The 16,086-nt window shown below is 50.3% G+C and overlaps 1 protein-coding gene across 2 annotated transcripts; it reads left to right on the top strand.

Moving 5' to 3' along the window:
- The first annotated feature begins 1,475 nt into the window (after window positions 1-1,475).
- LOC112543367 (boophilin-H2-like) lies at window positions 1,476-9,439 on the top strand. 2 transcript variants are annotated; one of them, XM_088153241.1, is made up of 8 exons: window positions 1,476-1,579; window positions 2,475-2,642; window positions 4,533-4,679; window positions 5,473-5,634; window positions 6,162-6,299; window positions 6,419-6,601; window positions 8,700-8,867; window positions 9,284-9,439. In XM_088153241.1, the coding sequence occupies exons 3-8, from the start codon at window positions 4,583-4,585 to the stop codon at window positions 9,319-9,321; spliced, it is 786 nt and encodes a 261-aa protein (XP_088009367.1). In that variant the 5' UTR covers window positions 1,476-1,579; window positions 2,475-2,642; window positions 4,533-4,582; the 3' UTR covers window positions 9,322-9,439. The 2 variants fall into 2 exon arrangements, with proteins under 2 accessions (XP_088009367.1, XP_088009368.1); XM_088153242.1 differs by lacking the exons at window positions 1,476-1,579; window positions 2,475-2,642; window positions 4,533-4,679 and adding an exon at window positions 4,698-5,259.
- Window positions 9,440-16,086: the final 6,647 nt, after the last annotated feature.

The raw sequence follows: 16,086 nt of genomic DNA, 5'->3' as shown, positions 1-16,086 counted from the left end.
GGTGACTGAGTAAGGATCCACGGAAGGTAACCAGACTTCATTGCCTTGTAAATAACGGCTATCAAGAGTTTACAGGGTCGACCGCCAAACAGAACTAAGGTCCCCGTTGGATCAGACAACGGCCCATTCTGTCCAGCTTTCGGTTCCCACAGAACCCACTGGGTGTATCTCAGAACAAGATTAAGAAAATCCCCCAGAACTGCACAGCCACCACCATTATATAGCCTGCACGATCAATAGCTACTAACGATCAGTGTAACTTTCTCCTCCATGCGTTCTCTTGTCCCCCGAAAATCCCATCAACTTTGGCAACCGTCTCCACATCTTGCGGTGGAGAACTCTTTAGCGTAATTATGCCGTACAAAGAGAAGTCTCCGCCGTTGGGCCTCCTCTGCTGATCCACGGGGTTCTGGTATTATCACGGAGGCGACAGGGAAACCTCTGCTTCTTCACTGACGTTGTAGGCTTAGAGACTGAAGGGACAGGAGGCAGGCTAGGGGAGGCTGACTACTAGTTAGCGCTGGCCTTGGAAGACCAGCTGCTGAGGGACAGTGGAGGGAGGGACTGCCTTTCTCTCATGACGGTGGGCTTCCCAGAGACACCCGGTGAGCCCCTGCGGGCTCTCCCCCTTCCCTGGAAACTCAGCCCCCTCCCCCTGCTGTCTTTTCATTTGTCTCTGAACCTGGGCAGAGGGGGGGCTTGGTTGCCCCGCTTTGCAATGACTGCTGGGTTTGAAACCAAACAAAGAGGCAGGACAGGAAGAAAACACGTGGGTGGGACGCGTGCCTTCACTGGGCGCCCGCTTCTGCACCCTCCTGTTGGTCAGCTGGAGGGGCAGAGTGGCGCCCTTGGAGCAAAGGGTCTGGGGCAGTGAGGATAGCTGCTGGAGGAGGGAATGAAAACAGCGGCAATGTGGATACGTGCGCACACGTGCCCCTGTTTCCCACCGGCTCCCCACTTCAAAGGGTCCTCCCTCGGCACACCCACCTTGGGGAAAAGAAGCAGCACCCACAGTTTAGCTGTAGTCCTGGGGCGGACTAGTGGGGGTTGGGGCAATAATCTGCAGTTCACGGAGCAGCATTTTGCAGGTCAGTGCAAGAATAGAAGAGGACAAACTGCAGATGGTGGAGATCTAAGTTTTGTCCCCCCTTCTAGATGACCATCACCACCATGAGAAGGGAACACCTGTGGACGAGTTGTCCTTCCCATCTCCAGCGCCTCCAACAAGCATCACCTCTGGTGAGAAGCTCTGGGAAAGGACCCACGACCGGCGTGGGTTTCGTTCCCCCTGCAGCCGACTCACTCTGACGCTCCTCCTGGCCTACCGACCTCTCACTGCCACGTCACAAAGTCGGCAGAAGCGAGCTGCTGTCCACAGCCCTTTTCACTTCTTTTGTCAACCACTCATTCCTCTGAAACGCCAGCCACTTGGCGCCCGGATCCGGCAGTGCTGTTCGGGGATTCGGTTCCGGCGTGCCAGGCAGCAAAGGAGCAAGCGAGAAGCAGAGCGAGGAAAGCGTTCCAGCAAGGGGCGGTGGGGGGGGAGGGATGTCACCACCCCACCTGAGTTGACCAAAATGTATGGAAAGCAGGATAAAAGTATAACAACAACTCCTGAGCCGGCTGAGTTGGAGCCGGAAGGACGGGCAGTTCAGGCCGTGCTGGATGGCAGCAGAGATCAAGGCTATCAGGAAGGAGGGGGTGCGTTGCAGGAGCGGGGAGGGGGCAAGAGGCAGCACAGTCTGCAGGGGGAGCGTGAGAAGAGAAGCAGGTTTGGGGTGGCCGCTCCCTGGAATCTCCCAGGTGGATCCACCAGTTGCAGTAGTATAGATCTAGTCTGGCAAGATTCTGTCTATAAGGTGTAAGCCAGGGTTCCTCAACCTCAGCAACTTTAAGACGGGTGGACTTCAACTCCCAGAATTCCCCAGCCAGCATGAAGTCCACCCGTCTTAAAGTTGCTGAGGTTGAGGAACCCTGGCGTAAGCAAATAAAGGAACTGGACTGGACTGTTTCACCATCGTTCTTGGGCTGGGCCTGGCAAGTCCAGAGGAAAAGTTGATCCCTCTGAAAGGCAATGAAACGCTTCACACCAAACGCCTCTTTTGAAAAAATCACCCCGACTGAAGACTGAAGTCCACCCATCTTGAAGTTGCCGAGGTTGGGAAACACTGCACTAGATAATAAGAGGAGGGGCCCGTCTTCAGCAAGCCAGCTCTTCCACCACCAGATCCCTCTGTTTTCCAGCCAAGCCAGATGCCCGCTAGTTGCCAGCTAGATGCCTCCTGGGCGTCCAGGAGTCACGTCCTCCCCAAGACAGAGCTGCGTGCGGCCACCAGCCAGCAAAAGGGCACCACAGGGGTGGGCGACAGCTCCGTTCCACAGTCGCCGAGTCCTCCTGCCCTCCTCTGCCCACTCGAGAGATGTGGCGCCCCGGAGCAAACTTCTCAGGCCCGGCCTTCTGCTCTGTTTCCCAGGTATCTGCCACCTCCCCAAGGAGAAAGGACCCTGTGATGCATTGGTTTCTCGCTGGTTCTACAACCACAGGTCCAAGAGATGTGAGCATTTCTTCTACGGAGGCTGCTGCGGGAACGCCAACAATTTCAAGGTCCTTGAAGAATGCGAGCGCCGCTGTGTCCACCCAGGTGAGATCCAGGCAGACAGAGGGGGGGTCCGAGGTCTGAGGGAAGGAGCATTGGCCCTTGTCCAGCAAAGGCCGCCCTGGGGGTCGATCGCTGCTTTGAGCAACCCCTGTGAGTGACTGAGATCCACGTGGGTTGGAAAACAGGAGAAACAGAGAAAGGGAGCAGAAACGAGGGGGAAGGAAGGGGAGGGAAAGGTGCTGAGAAAGGAGAAATGGTGGGGGGAAGTCCCCACTCCTAATATTGCAAACGGTAAGCCCTCTTGCAGACTTCCATTCATGGATGATACTTCAAAGAGAGGACAGAGGGGGCGAGCTGGGCTAGTCCAGTATTCAGAAGAGGAGGAAGGAAAGGGAGGAGCGGAGCAGCCGCAACCCTTTTTCCTCACCGCACTTGCCTTTCGGTGCTTAATTAGGCTGGTTAGTTAGTTGTGTGCCATTAACCTGGGTTTGATTCCTGGTTACTTTGTGAACAAACGCTTGCGCTCTTGACTTGTCTAGTAACAACTTCTTCCAAGGACATCCCATAATTTCTTTGACCGTCATGTCCATCTACCTTATCCATGGACTTTTCCTTCTTCTACCTCAATGTTGCCGATCTTGAATACCTTTTCTTCTTCTCCTCCATCTGCTCATATCACGTGCCCAAAGGATGTGGGTTTCTCTCTGCTGATCATTGCTCAAGAGATCAGTCAGCCTTTGGTTAGTCCAGGTAGATTTCTTCACCATCCATTAGTTTCCCTCAAATTGTTTCCATATCTGCAGTTATTCATGCTAATCCGTAATGGCTTTTCTTCCTTCCATCTCTTATACATCCCTTTGATTGATTGATTGATTGATTGATTGATTGATTGATTGATTATGTGCCATCGAGTTGTTTTCCACTCCTAGCAACCGCATAGAACATTTTCTCCATTATGTTCTCTCCCCAGCCTGGTCCTTCAGGTCCCCATCGCCCGTAATTGAGTCCATGCCCCTTGCTGCTGGTCGGCCTCTTCAATTCCAAATTAAGCTTATTTTGGGCAGCCAAGTGGCATTTGTTAAATATCTTTCATTTTTCTTTCTGCTGGAATTATTTTTCGTCCAGCTCCTTCAGGATTTCTCACTCACCTTGAGTTTATTTACTCATTTCCGTATCTAGCGATAGAATTCTATCTAGCTCCTATGGCAGTTTATTAAAAAAAATTCCTAAGTAAGTATATGTAAGTTGCACACCAATATGGATTGGGGGGCACTAATCTTAGATTCTGGCCATTACCTTCTATTGTTAAAAAAAAGGCTTTTTTGTCACAGTCTGCGCATTGTTTGTGCACATGCCTGGATCCAGTCAGGATGATCTCCCTGTCATAAAGAACTTATGCAGAACAATTTTAAAATGCATATTAATAAAATCATCTTTGCAGGCATTCAGGCTCAGCCACTTTTGAGACTTTTCCCCCTGTGTTCCTCCCTCTCCCAATACAGCATCCAGACTGCCCACGGTCTCACAGTTATCCTTGTTTGCCCTTAGCTAGATTTCCTCTTTAAAAGCTATGGTTTCTCGCTCCATCTAGCCCAGAAATTCAAAAGTCCATCCTCCTTGCTGCCACCATTAAAATATCCGGCAGAGTCTTCCCTTAGTGTGCGCAACCTCTTCCCACATTGCATCTTAAGATGGAAGCGAAAGGTAGACTTTAACATTAGCTGCTTCTAACAACCCCCCCTTGTGCCCCCCACACCGTTTCTCCCTCCGTTTCTCCCCCAGCCTGATGAAAGACTGTGCAGAATTCCCTGTTTGGAGGGGGACGAGGGAGCCTAACCAAAGCATTGCTGAATTCATGGGCAATTTTCCAGGTGAAGAGAACAGAACTGCTCCCTCTTTACTGACAGGCATCCCATCTCCCCCATTTTGCAGATGACCACAAGCCTGGCACATGTCCCACCCCAGTTCAGAACGGCGACACGATGTGCGGCCACTTCTGCCTCACTGATTTCAGCTGCCCGGGCAATGAGCGCTGCTGCGCAACTCCCTGCGGGCAGCAATGCGAGCTCCCGCAAGAAGGTAGGCCTGCTTCTGGGCCTGGGTCCCTGGACAGAGGGCTGAGCAACTCAGCGGGAGAGTGCCTGCCGACCCGGGTATCAAGAAAAGCGGACCAGATCCATGCCAGAGCCAGTGGGGTTCTTGCCTGCCAGCAGGGACGTGGCCTCGGGGCCATCATGAAATAGCACTGCAGCCCGAGGGGAAGCGACTCCCTCCCGGTAGCCCAGTCCGTGGGGGCTCATTGTCCCAGGCCAGCAAGACTGGAGCTTGCAGCCAGAGCTCGGCACAGCTCGCGTGAGCAGCCGCACAGTGTGGCGGGAAGGAGAAGGCACACAAGTTAGAGCTGCTGGGGGAGGTGTCTCGGTGCCCGCCTGCGCTTAGACGGCCCCGGTCAGTCCTGATCTGCAGGTAGATCGGCCCTGCAGGGAGGCAGGAAGGTGCTCTGCAGGACTAGACCGGATGCCACCTGGTCAGAGAAGACGCTTCTGGCTGGGAAGATCTTCCAGGGCTGCGCTGCAGCTTTGGAAAAGCCCCCTCCACGCCCTGGGCATCTTAGAGCAGAGGTTGCACAGGCCACGGGCCCTTCCATCAGCTTCGTGAGGTAGGGCAAAAATTGTCTGACTCCTGGGAGTTTGTGTAAGAGGTTGGGGGGCTCTTGCTGTGGGGCTTGCTTGCAAAATTACCCCCCCCCCCGGTGCCCTTGCCAGGCTGAGGAAGGTCCGGCAGCATTTGGAGAGCTCCTCGTCTTCTAGGGCGTGAACTCCCTCCGTGACCAAGTACCCTCTTGCGTTCCGTGTCCCCCTTTTGTCTCCAGATGTCAGAGGATATTGCCCATCGCTGATTCTCCCGCCCAGCAATGGCACCACCTGCATGGCAAAGTGCACCAGTGACATGGACTGCAACCATGGCGGTCACATTCCCTGGAAGAAGTGCTGCTCCTCTAGGGCTGGGAAGCTGTGCCTGGAGGCTGCCGAAGGTCCCCCCTTTCTCTCTCTCTCTCTCCACCCCCCCCCAGGTGCAACAGGGACTGATGGCAGGGTGCCCAATCCCATAATATCACACGGGATCTATTCACCCCACACACTTCCCCTGGCTCCTAAATTAACCCATTTCCTGAACTTGCGCAACATCCGTATCCAAAAAGAACGAAATGTGCAGGGTTTGCACCAAACGTTAAGCCACAAAGGCACCCGTGTGAGTTTTGGCATTAACCAAGCTGAGCACAGGGGCAGACTGTACCTGCTGGCCTTTCCCTGTCCTGCTCAGGGTGCGTTGATTCGTGCGCAGTGCGCGCTGCGCGTCCTCCCAGGGCCTCAATCCTTCTCAACCTCCAGGCCTGGAATTCCTTCCTGGCGCACTCCGGGACCAAGCCCTGCCTCAGGGTGGGGGGTGGGGGGGCCTGGCCCAGCCCGACAGCAGGTGAGGAAGAGGCAAGGCTGCAGCGGACAGACGTCCCTCCACCCGAGCCCAGGGCACTGAGCAAGCCCTCCCGCCCCTTTCCAGAACACCCCGGCATCTGTCCCCGGAGGCAAGCGGTGCAGACCTTTGCTCCCTGCATCAACACCTGCGGCGATGACCGGGACTGCCCCCTCACCGAGAAGTGCTGCTTCACCGGCTGCGGCCGAGGCTGCCTGCCCTCAGGTGCGCCCGGGCCCCCTTCCGCCCCCCGCCTCCTTCGCCCTCTGCCCCCAGCCTGAGCACGGGGCGGCCGGAGGGCCCCTGAGCCCGGCCACGCGAGCTCCCCTCTCTGTCTCTCCCAGTCCGCAGCGTCCGGTGTCAGTTGCCTCGGGACCAGGGGAACTGCTCGCAGCATTTGGAGCGCTTCTACTACAGCCCGTCCGAGGAGGAGTGCGTCCCCTTTGTCTACCGCGGCTGCGGGGGCAACCGCAACAACTTTGAGACCAGGAAGCAGTGTGAAAAGGCCTGTGGGGAAATCAGTCCAGGTACGGAGGATCAGTTTTGCATTGGTGACCCTGGTCTGGTCAGGCCGGACAGCCACCGACGCCTCGCCTCGCTCCCCCCTGCCCCAGCACACCCTCGCCCCCGCCCCGGACCTTGGAGACCTTGGAGACGAGAAGGGGACAGAGTTAGCCCTGCTGCTCTTCTCCTTCTCCTTCTCCTTCTCCTTCTCCTTCTCCTTCTCCTTCTCCTTCTCCTTCTCCTTCTCCTTCTCCTTCTCCTTCTCCTTCTCCTTCTCCTTCTCCTTCTCCTTCTCCTTCTCCTTCTCCTTCTCCTTCTCCTTCTTCCTCTTCCTCTTCCTCTTCCTCTTCCTCTTCTATAAATTTTATTAAAAGCTTTAAAGAGAACATAAAGACTAACACAAACTAATACAGAATAAAGGAAACAAAGAAAAAAGAAAAAAGAAAAGTTCAGAAAGAAAGGGTAAAAAGAAATAGAAGAAGCGCCCGATTTCCTTTGCTGCAAACATAAGTACAATTATGAAATTATCTCTTACTCTATGATTACAAAAACAGCTCATTTTTTCCTACTATCCAGTTTTTTAAATCATCAGAACTACAAGTCATAAGTGCATTCTTTTCCGTTGCATGCAAAAAGTCTACAAGGGGTTTCTGGTCAGCCATAAATGTAGATACTGACTTTTCTCTAACCAAGGAAGTCAATTTAGCCACCTCTGCAAGTGCATCATCTTCACCAACCATCCCTCCATGGTGGGTCATGTCGAACTGTACCACCTGTACAGAAATTAACCTGCTTGCTCTACTTTTTCCCCATTTTCAAACAGCTTGCAATCATTCACTCCATCTTGATTGTTAAATGTGACTACTTTGGTCTTTCTTACATTAATTTTCAACTCCAGACTTCCTGTTGCACACAGAAGCTAACATTGCTGCAAATCATTTGGGTTTTCAGCCATCAACAAAATCTCATCTGCATACAAAAATACTTGTACGTTCGCATCCCCAAACAACACACTTCTAGTGTCACCACAAGCATTTATCTTTATACATTTATCCAAACAATCAAAAGGGCATCACAGACCCTTGTCTTACTCACTGTGTTGACCCAGTTGCTAAACATCCTATTTAATCTCACACTTGCTTAACTTCTATCATATAATGCTCTTACTACATTCAGCAACCAACCTCCATATTCCATAATTCCAGTCTATTCCCTTCATGATACACTTTCTCGAAGCCAACTAACATGCAGTTCTGGGGGGGGGGGGGGGTTGGTCACCATCATAAAGTTCTCGACATCAGCAACTTCCTTGAAGAGCTAAAACCTGATCGGCACATTCCCTGCCTGGCATAATGCCGAACTTCATTTCCCAAATACTGCTCTTTGTTACCTCTTGTACCCTTTTAAACAGAATTCTTACAAACACCTTCCCAGACCCTTTTAGCAAATTAATCCCCCTGTAGTTTTTGCATTCGCTCCTGCTTCCTTTCCCTCTGCACAGGGGAACAATCACAGCACTCTTCCACGGCTCCAGCACAGTTGCACTCTTCACACATGCTGAACCAATCACACAGTCACTCCTAAGCAAACCACGTCCATGTTTCTTTAGAGTTACACTGGCTACACCTGCAGCCTTATCATTTATGACTTCCTTTTGATCAATTTTTTACTTAGATGTAGTCAGGCAAGAATCACCAACCATGAGTACTAACACTACCTTTATTGTAAGGTTACATTAACAGAATCTTGCAAGTCTGAAAGTACATTCCCCCCCTACACACACACACACACACACACACACACACACACTTGCCTTTACTGTCCAAGAAACTAGGGAGGGTCCCTTCTGAGACATTTGCTTCTCTCCCCATTCCTTTTCCTCCTGTCTTCCAATGTCATTCCCACATAGTATTACAGATACTAACATTTCTGGCGTTCGTTGTGATTCCACTCTTCCACATGACTTGTTCAGTCCCACACAAATCTCTATCTGAAGCATCAAATGGTAGAGTTTAGGGTTTGTCTAATGTTTTCAGGGAAAGGTGGTCTAAGATTCTTCCTCAGTCCATCTCATCGCCCTCTTTCCTTCTCTCCTGCCCCACTCCCTCACTACGGCTGCAGAAGTTTGCAAGCTTCCAGCAGAGACAGGCCCTTGTCATGGATATTCAGAAAATTATTACTATAACTGGGACACCAAAAAGTGTGAAAAGTTTGTTTATGGACTGTGCGGTGGCAACGAGAATCGCTTCCCCACCAGACTGGAGTGCCAAATGGTCTGTGAAGGATTAGGTAAGGAACAAGAAAGTATGTGGGCTTGTGCATACGCACGTGTTGTGTCTGTGGAGGATAGCCCTCCCCTAACCCCAACCCCAACCCTAACCCCAACCACAGTTCAGTCATTAATACTTTCTCCTAAGATGTCACCTACATCTTGTCTCCAGGTCAGGAGTGAGACTGCAATAAGCTACCTTCACGGTACTGATATTGTATTTCCTGCTTCATTGTGGGATTTATTGTCCAGTGACCTCCTTATGAAGTGTAAAAACTCTATTTTTGTGGTTAGCTGGATGAGTGCAATAGCAGGAGACGGTTCTGCTTGCTGTAATTCTCTGCTATTTCCCCTTTTGCACAAGGCTGATGTTGCACAACCACAAAATGATGGTGAGGGTGGAGATATCCTAAATAAATGTGCTCTTTCCCCAAAGCTGAAGCCAGGGACTTCACTCCCTGCTTGATTCCTTGACAAGATGGGTCTTATGAAACAGAAGGCTGCCGCTGCCCAAACTCCTTTCCTGATGGAGCTTCCCGTCTTCTCCAGAATAAAGACATGATTTTTCCTGCATATTCGGAGTGTGGTTCTTGAGCGGCCCCCCACCCCGGGAGATCAAAACCCAAGGCTAGTGCGGACTGTGTGGGAAGCAAAGGTGCAATCCAGGACCTCCAGAATCCTTGCCTGAAAGCAGACTGTGGAGGATCCACCTAGCCCTTTGTGCCTGCCATGTAAACACAATAAAATCAGCATCCCTAGCTGGGAACATTGCTCCAGCAAGACAGTTTCCCACTACTTAATCCTGTCTCTTCCTGGGTTGTCATTTGGGACCCCTGGAGCTGGACTTGGATCCAGAGATCTAGGCCTCATCGCACCATTGGATTGCAGCAAAGTTAAAGAAGCCATCGTGACAGAATTCAGGCAACTGCTCTGTATCAGATGCAAGCCCTATTTATAATGAAATCAAATTCTTGCACCTCTTTCTCCCACACGCACAATACAATGGATTAGAAGCCACTCTCTTCTGAGGGAAATATAGTTTCCATCTGTCTCTTGTTTTAGTAATGGACTGATCTGGTATCAGGCTGTTTGCTGCTGACGGCGTGGAAACTTGTTCTCACACCCATTGTCTCTCCATAAGAGTTGGCATTGGAGGCCCACTGTCTCTCTCGATCCAGAGGTAGCTTGCACACTGGTCAAGGAGGCCTCCCTCCTGAATCTGAAGTGGGGCCTCTCCTGTCTTGGCCCATAGTCTGTGGCAATATGCAGGTGGCAAGACGGTTGGGAACGGCCCAGCAGCAGCCGGTCACTCCTCCCAGCCAGATCCAGTTTGGGCCAAGAAGGAGATGGATCCGAAACAGGTTTTCTTTCTCTCGCCTGGCACAGATCCACCATGTGCATGGAGAAGGACAAGGTGGGGCAAATAACAAAATGTGCACCACCGGGTTGAGACACAAACTAGGTGACTCGCATGCTTGTATCTGACGTCAGGAAACAAACATGAAAGCCAGGGTTGGTATTGTGATCTTGCAAGGCGCATTTCAGTATGATTTACGCCAGTGTTTTCAAACTTGGCAACTTTAAGATGGGTGGACTTCAGCTCCCAGCTGACAAGAAACACCCTCTGAGCTGAGACCCTTTAATGGGAGAAACTAGGGGAAGGAGCTGAACCCGGGATCCTGTACATGCTGGAGTCTTATGCTCCTCTGTAATGTGAGATTGGAATTTGGTGGGGTCTCTCTCTTCCCTGAGGTCCTGCTTGCTTCGAGAAAAGAGCCCTTCCCCTATTGCAGAGAAGCCTTTCGTACTGGCTGCATCAGAGTTCCCCCCTTGTCCTAAATATTTATTCATTTATTTATTTATGCAATTTCTATAGCCACCCATCTCAATCCAAGTGACTCTGGGTGGCGAAAAATTTCAATCATTAAAACCATTACAATTATACACGTAGGCAGCCAAGGATTATCATAAAAATAGTTATGATTATTGCAATGCGACAGATGCTCTTTGGTTCTGGAAACGGCAGAGGAACAAGCATGGGCCTCCTGCTGTCTCGGGAACTACGGGAGCTTTTCAGAAAAACTTCTGACAAGGCCGTAACCGGCACAAGGAGGCGCACATGGACTTGTCGGTGGCTTGGCCTGAAAGCCTCCCGAAGCTCTCCACCTGTCCTTGAGAGAAATAGATCAACATGAAATCCCCGTCTGCATCTATCACCTTTCCTTGGCCTTGCTGCCAAACAGCCAGGGCAGGGCAGTTAAAATCAGCACAACATTTCTGCCTGCTCTGCGATAGGCAGAGTGTATGTTGGGGCAGCCGCAAGGAAGAGCACGTAGAACACCGTCCCAAAATGAGGGCGCCTGGCCTCTGCATAGGACCTCCAGCAGGAAGTGCTCCCTTCCCTCTCCTGGGTAATATGAATTCCTCTCACCTGCCCCGAACCAAAAAATCGGGAAACTTGTCTGACGGTGGTGCTTTGGGTTGAGGGATCAAGGGTCTAGTCCTCGTGCTGTGGAACTCTTGGGGATGTGCAAACATTCGCTGCTAAAGGGTTGTGGAGACAGCCCTCCTGGCCCAGAGGCAAGAAGCAGGGGTCCCCTCTTGGGGCTCAAAGCCAGCAGTGTCAGGGGCTGATCCTGCAATCTAGCGCTTCGGGCTGCCTCCAGGTCTCTGCAGTTTGTGAATCCTCTGACCCTCAACACCAAATCCAGCGCAGGAGGAACGACCCCTTTGGTACTCAGCCCTTGTGGGAGGGAAGGGAGAGCCCAGAAACTCCTGAGAAAGGAGGACAAGTGCTCCAGCAGCCCCAGACATCCCCCGGTCAGCCACCCCCTGCAGATGTTCCCCAGGTGTCCTCAGTCACCAGGTCTCTGCGCTGAACCTGTGGAAGGGGGCTGCAGGCTCAACCCAGCGAAGAGCAGCTGAAAGAACTGGGTCTGTTTAGCCTGAAGAAAAGAAGGCGGGGTGGGGGGCGTGATGGCCGTCTTCCAGTTCCTGAAGGGCTCTCCCGGGGAAGAGAGCATAGGCTTATTCTGTACAGCTCCCAAAGGCAGGACAAGAACAACGTCTGGAAGCTTCACAGAGAGAGCGCCCCACTTGAAATCCTGCCTGCCCACAAGAGCTGCAAAGCAGTGGCACTGCCTGCCTCCCGGAGGAGTCCTGGGCTCCGTCCCTGGAGGGTCTCAAACCAAGGCTGGGCAGCATTGATGGTCTGAGGACAGGCGGCTGGACTAGGAGACCTCCAAGCTCCCTCCCAACCCTTGGATTCTGAAGGGCATTATTTTAATAGACAATATCATATTCTCTCTCTCTCTCTCTCTCTCTCTCTCTCTCTCTCTCTCTCTATATATATATATATATATATATATGTTTCACATAATGTATAACCATACCTGTAAGAGTGCACTCTATCTTACTTATAAAGGGTTAACTTACTTTATAAAGAGCACACCATCCCCCCACCCCATTTCCCTTAGAAGCAATTAGCCAGATGCCTGAAGCCATAAATTAATTCTGTACCAGGCTGGTGTTAGGATGGTGCTAGCAGAAAATTCCAAAGAAGAGATAAGAAGAAGAAAAAAGTTAAACTTAGATTCACCTTTTTAGGGACCACCTTAACCCCTCCTTAGACCATCCCCAAAATCCCATGTATGGATATAGGGGAATGTACCACCTGAATACATTTATGAATACCTATAAAACTCTGATGTTTGTTTTGTGAGGTGTGATTTCTTCAACATTCCTTTCTAATGGGTGTTGATCGAAGTCACCCAGCTGTGTCTTGATCAAAATACATCTGCTATTTTAAAGAAGCCTCATCTCAAGTGGCTGGTGTGGGTCTTCTGGGCTGTGTGGCCGTGTTCTTGAAGTTTTGTTTCCTAACGTTTCGCCAGCACCTGTGACCGGCATCTTCAGAGTGCAGGAGCACAGACAGGAGCAGTTCTCTCTGTGCCCTCTGTCCCTTTTGTCTTTTGCTGATTTTAGCACTTCTTGTACTTTTCTGGTGGGTCTGAAGATTGTTTGGAAATTGTGTTTTCCATCAGTTTTCCCATGCGGTCTGTGACCCATTTGATATAGGGCAGAAATACTTTGTTGGTGGGTGACTGTTTTTCTTCTTCAGTCGCATGTTGCTTTCTTGGTTTGATGGCTCTTTTTATTTCATTTTTGGAGTAGCCATTCGCTTGTGCTAAAATCAGCAAAAGACAAAAGGGATCCCCTCACCGCTGCAGGAGTATACCGCATACCATGCAGTTGCGGGCAAGTATACATCGGGACCACAAAATGCAGCATCCATACCAGGATAAAAGAACACGAAAGGCACTGCAGACTACAGCAACCAGAAAAATCTGCAGTAGCTGAACATGCTCTCAAGCACACTGGACACAAAATCCTATTTGAAAACACAGAGATACTGGACAACACCAACAGCCACTATACCAGGCTATACCGGGAAGCCATTGAGATTCACAAACACCAGCACAGTTTCAATAAAAAAGAGGAGAGTCTAAAAATCAACAAAACCTGGCTACCAATCCTGAAAAATACAGCCTGCAAAAGGTCAACGAACTCAGCTCAACCAACAGGACATGTGAACAGTTCACACAATGAACTTGCTAATCACCCCCAGCAGCCCCTTGTTAACAATCCAATAGAAGAAAAAACCCTGCCTAATCCCCAGGAAGATACACACAGATGCTGACACCAAAACAAGCAGCCACTCGGTAACTCAACCCCCCACACACACCCCCAATCCCCCCCTTTCCCCCCCCCCTCAGATCTCTATATATACCCACAAAAGGGTCACATCACCCTGGGCACAGAGAGAACTGCTCCTGTCTGTGCTCCTGCACTCTGAAGATGCCGGTCACAGGTGCTGGCGAAACGTTAGGAAACAAAACTTCAAGAACACGGCCACACAGCCTGGAAGACCCACAACAGCCATCGTATGCCGGCTGTGAAAGCCTTCGACAATACACTCATCTCAAGTCTTTTTACTTGGCTTTATTGAAACTTGGGAAATAAAAGGTGCCATACATTTTTGGCGAGCTAGCCAGGAGCCCCGAAGGCGGGGATTCCTTGGGGAGGCTGCTTTAAGCCCCCCTCATTGCCTTCACAACAGCGGACGGGGAAAATCGATGGAGACCATCCATCAACGTCAAGCGCGCGCCTGGGAAGTTTTCCAGTGACCTTGTGCTGATCACCGTCAGCAGACTCCGCTCCTGCTGAGCCTGAATGCTCCAAAATTGAGGCTTCTCCCTTCCATTGTATAAAGACGGGTTGGGAAGGGTGAGTATGCTTTCATTAGGTGGGGAGCGGTGCCTTGTGAGTGCGTGAATGAGACTTGGGAAACTTCCTCTAGGGATCTGACCACGAAGTGAGTGTGTGAGGGCCTGACTGCGTTTCCACTGTTTACCCATGTGAGGCGACCGTGGCCAGGATGGTCCGCGTGATTGATATGCTTGTTGGAATATATTGTCCTAGAGGAGGATTCTAGGTTAGGAGGGCTCACCGTTACAGGGAGAAGAATTTCACATTAGGGAGGGTACACTGGCCAGACCCCGAGCTGATTAAAGGAAAAATTGGCCCGAGAAATCCCTAGAAATTCCGAGCTGAACCCCTGCATTGAGGGAAAGGCGGACAGAGAGGAAATAAAGAGCCCGAGAAATTCTCCGGTGGAGTCTATAAAGAGAATCCCGAGTTGAAGGAAAAACTTGAGAAATCCTCTAGGTCACGCCAAAAACCCAAGCCGATGGAAAGGCTTAGGAGAAAAAAGAAAAAAGAAAAAAAAAAGGAAAAAGAGAAAAAAAAGAGAAAGAAGAAAATCCACTAGGTGGCACTATGGGAAATAATAACAGCCATCTGAGTGAGACAGCAACTAAGGAATCCATAGCAAAAAGAAGTTTTACTCCGTTGCAATGTGTTATCAGGCACTGGGAAATTTTAAAACCCAGAGTAACAATGAACCCCTTCATGGATCACTGCCTTGTCGTGGCGAAGGGGCTTGCGTAACTCAGTGAAGCCATGAGCTATACCGTGCAGGGCCACCCAAGACGGACAGGTCATGACAGAGAGTTCTGACAAAATGTGGTCCACTGGAGAAGGAAATGGCAACCCACTCCGGTATCCTTGCCAAGAAAACCCCATGGACAACGTTAAAAGGCTAAAAGATATGACGCCGGAAGATGAGCCCCTCAGGTCGGGAGGTGTCCAATATGCTACTGGGGAAGAGCGGAGGGCATTTCCAAGTAGCTCCAGAAAGAGTGAAGCGGCTGGGCCAAAGCCGAAAGGACGTTCAGCTGTGGATGTATCTGGAAGCGAAAAGAAGGTCCGATGCTGCAAAGAACAATATTGAATAGGTACCTGGAATGTAAGATCTATGAACCAAGGCAAGCTGGATGTGGTCAAACATGAGATGACAAGATTGAACGCCGACATCTTGGGAATCAGCAAACTGAAATGGATGGGAATGGGTGAATTTAATTCAGGTGACCATTATATCTACTACTGTGGCCAAGAAACCCTTAGAAGAAATGGAGTTGCACTCATAGTCAATAAGAGAGTGGGAAAGGCAGTAATGGGGTACAACCTCAAAAACGACAGAATGATCTCAGGGCGTATCCAAGGCAAACCATTCAACATCACAGTAATCCAAGTCTATTCCCCAACCACTGATGCTGAAGAAGCTGAGGTTGACCACTTCTATGAAGACCTACAACATCTTCTAGAACTAGCACCAAAAAAAGATGTCCTTTTCATCATAGGGGATTGGAATGCTAAAGTAGGAAGTCAAGGAGTAATCGGAATAACAGGCAAATTTGGCCTTGGAGTACAAAATGAAGCAGGGCAAAGGCTAATAGAGTTCTGTCAAGAGAACAAGCTGGTCATAGCAAACACTCTTTTCCAACAACACAAGAGACGACTCTACACATGGACATCACCAGATGGTCAATACCGAAACCAGATTGATTACATACTTTGCAGCCAAAGATGGAGAAGCTCTATACAGACAGCAAAAACAAGACCAGGAGCTGACTGTGGCTCAGATCATGAGCTTCTTACTGAAAAATTTAGGCTTAAATTGAAGAAGGTAGGGAAAACCACTAGACTACTCAGGTATGACTTAGATCATATTCCTTGTGAGTACACAGTGAAGGTGATGAATAGATTTAGAGGATTAGATTTGGTAGACAGAGTGCCTGAAGAACTATGGACGGAGGTCTGTAACATTGTACAGGAGGC

This window comes from Python bivittatus, unplaced genomic scaffold (assembly GCF_059951505.1).
Source record: "Python bivittatus isolate LINGU-HERP-01145 unplaced genomic scaffold, Pbiv_v1 ctg000700_np1212, whole genome shotgun sequence".
Classification (NCBI taxonomy): domain Eukaryota; kingdom Metazoa; phylum Chordata; class Lepidosauria; order Squamata; family Pythonidae; genus Python; species Python bivittatus.
The sequence above is the reverse complement of the archived record's forward strand: the minus strand, read 5'-3'. Positions and strand labels throughout refer to the sequence as shown.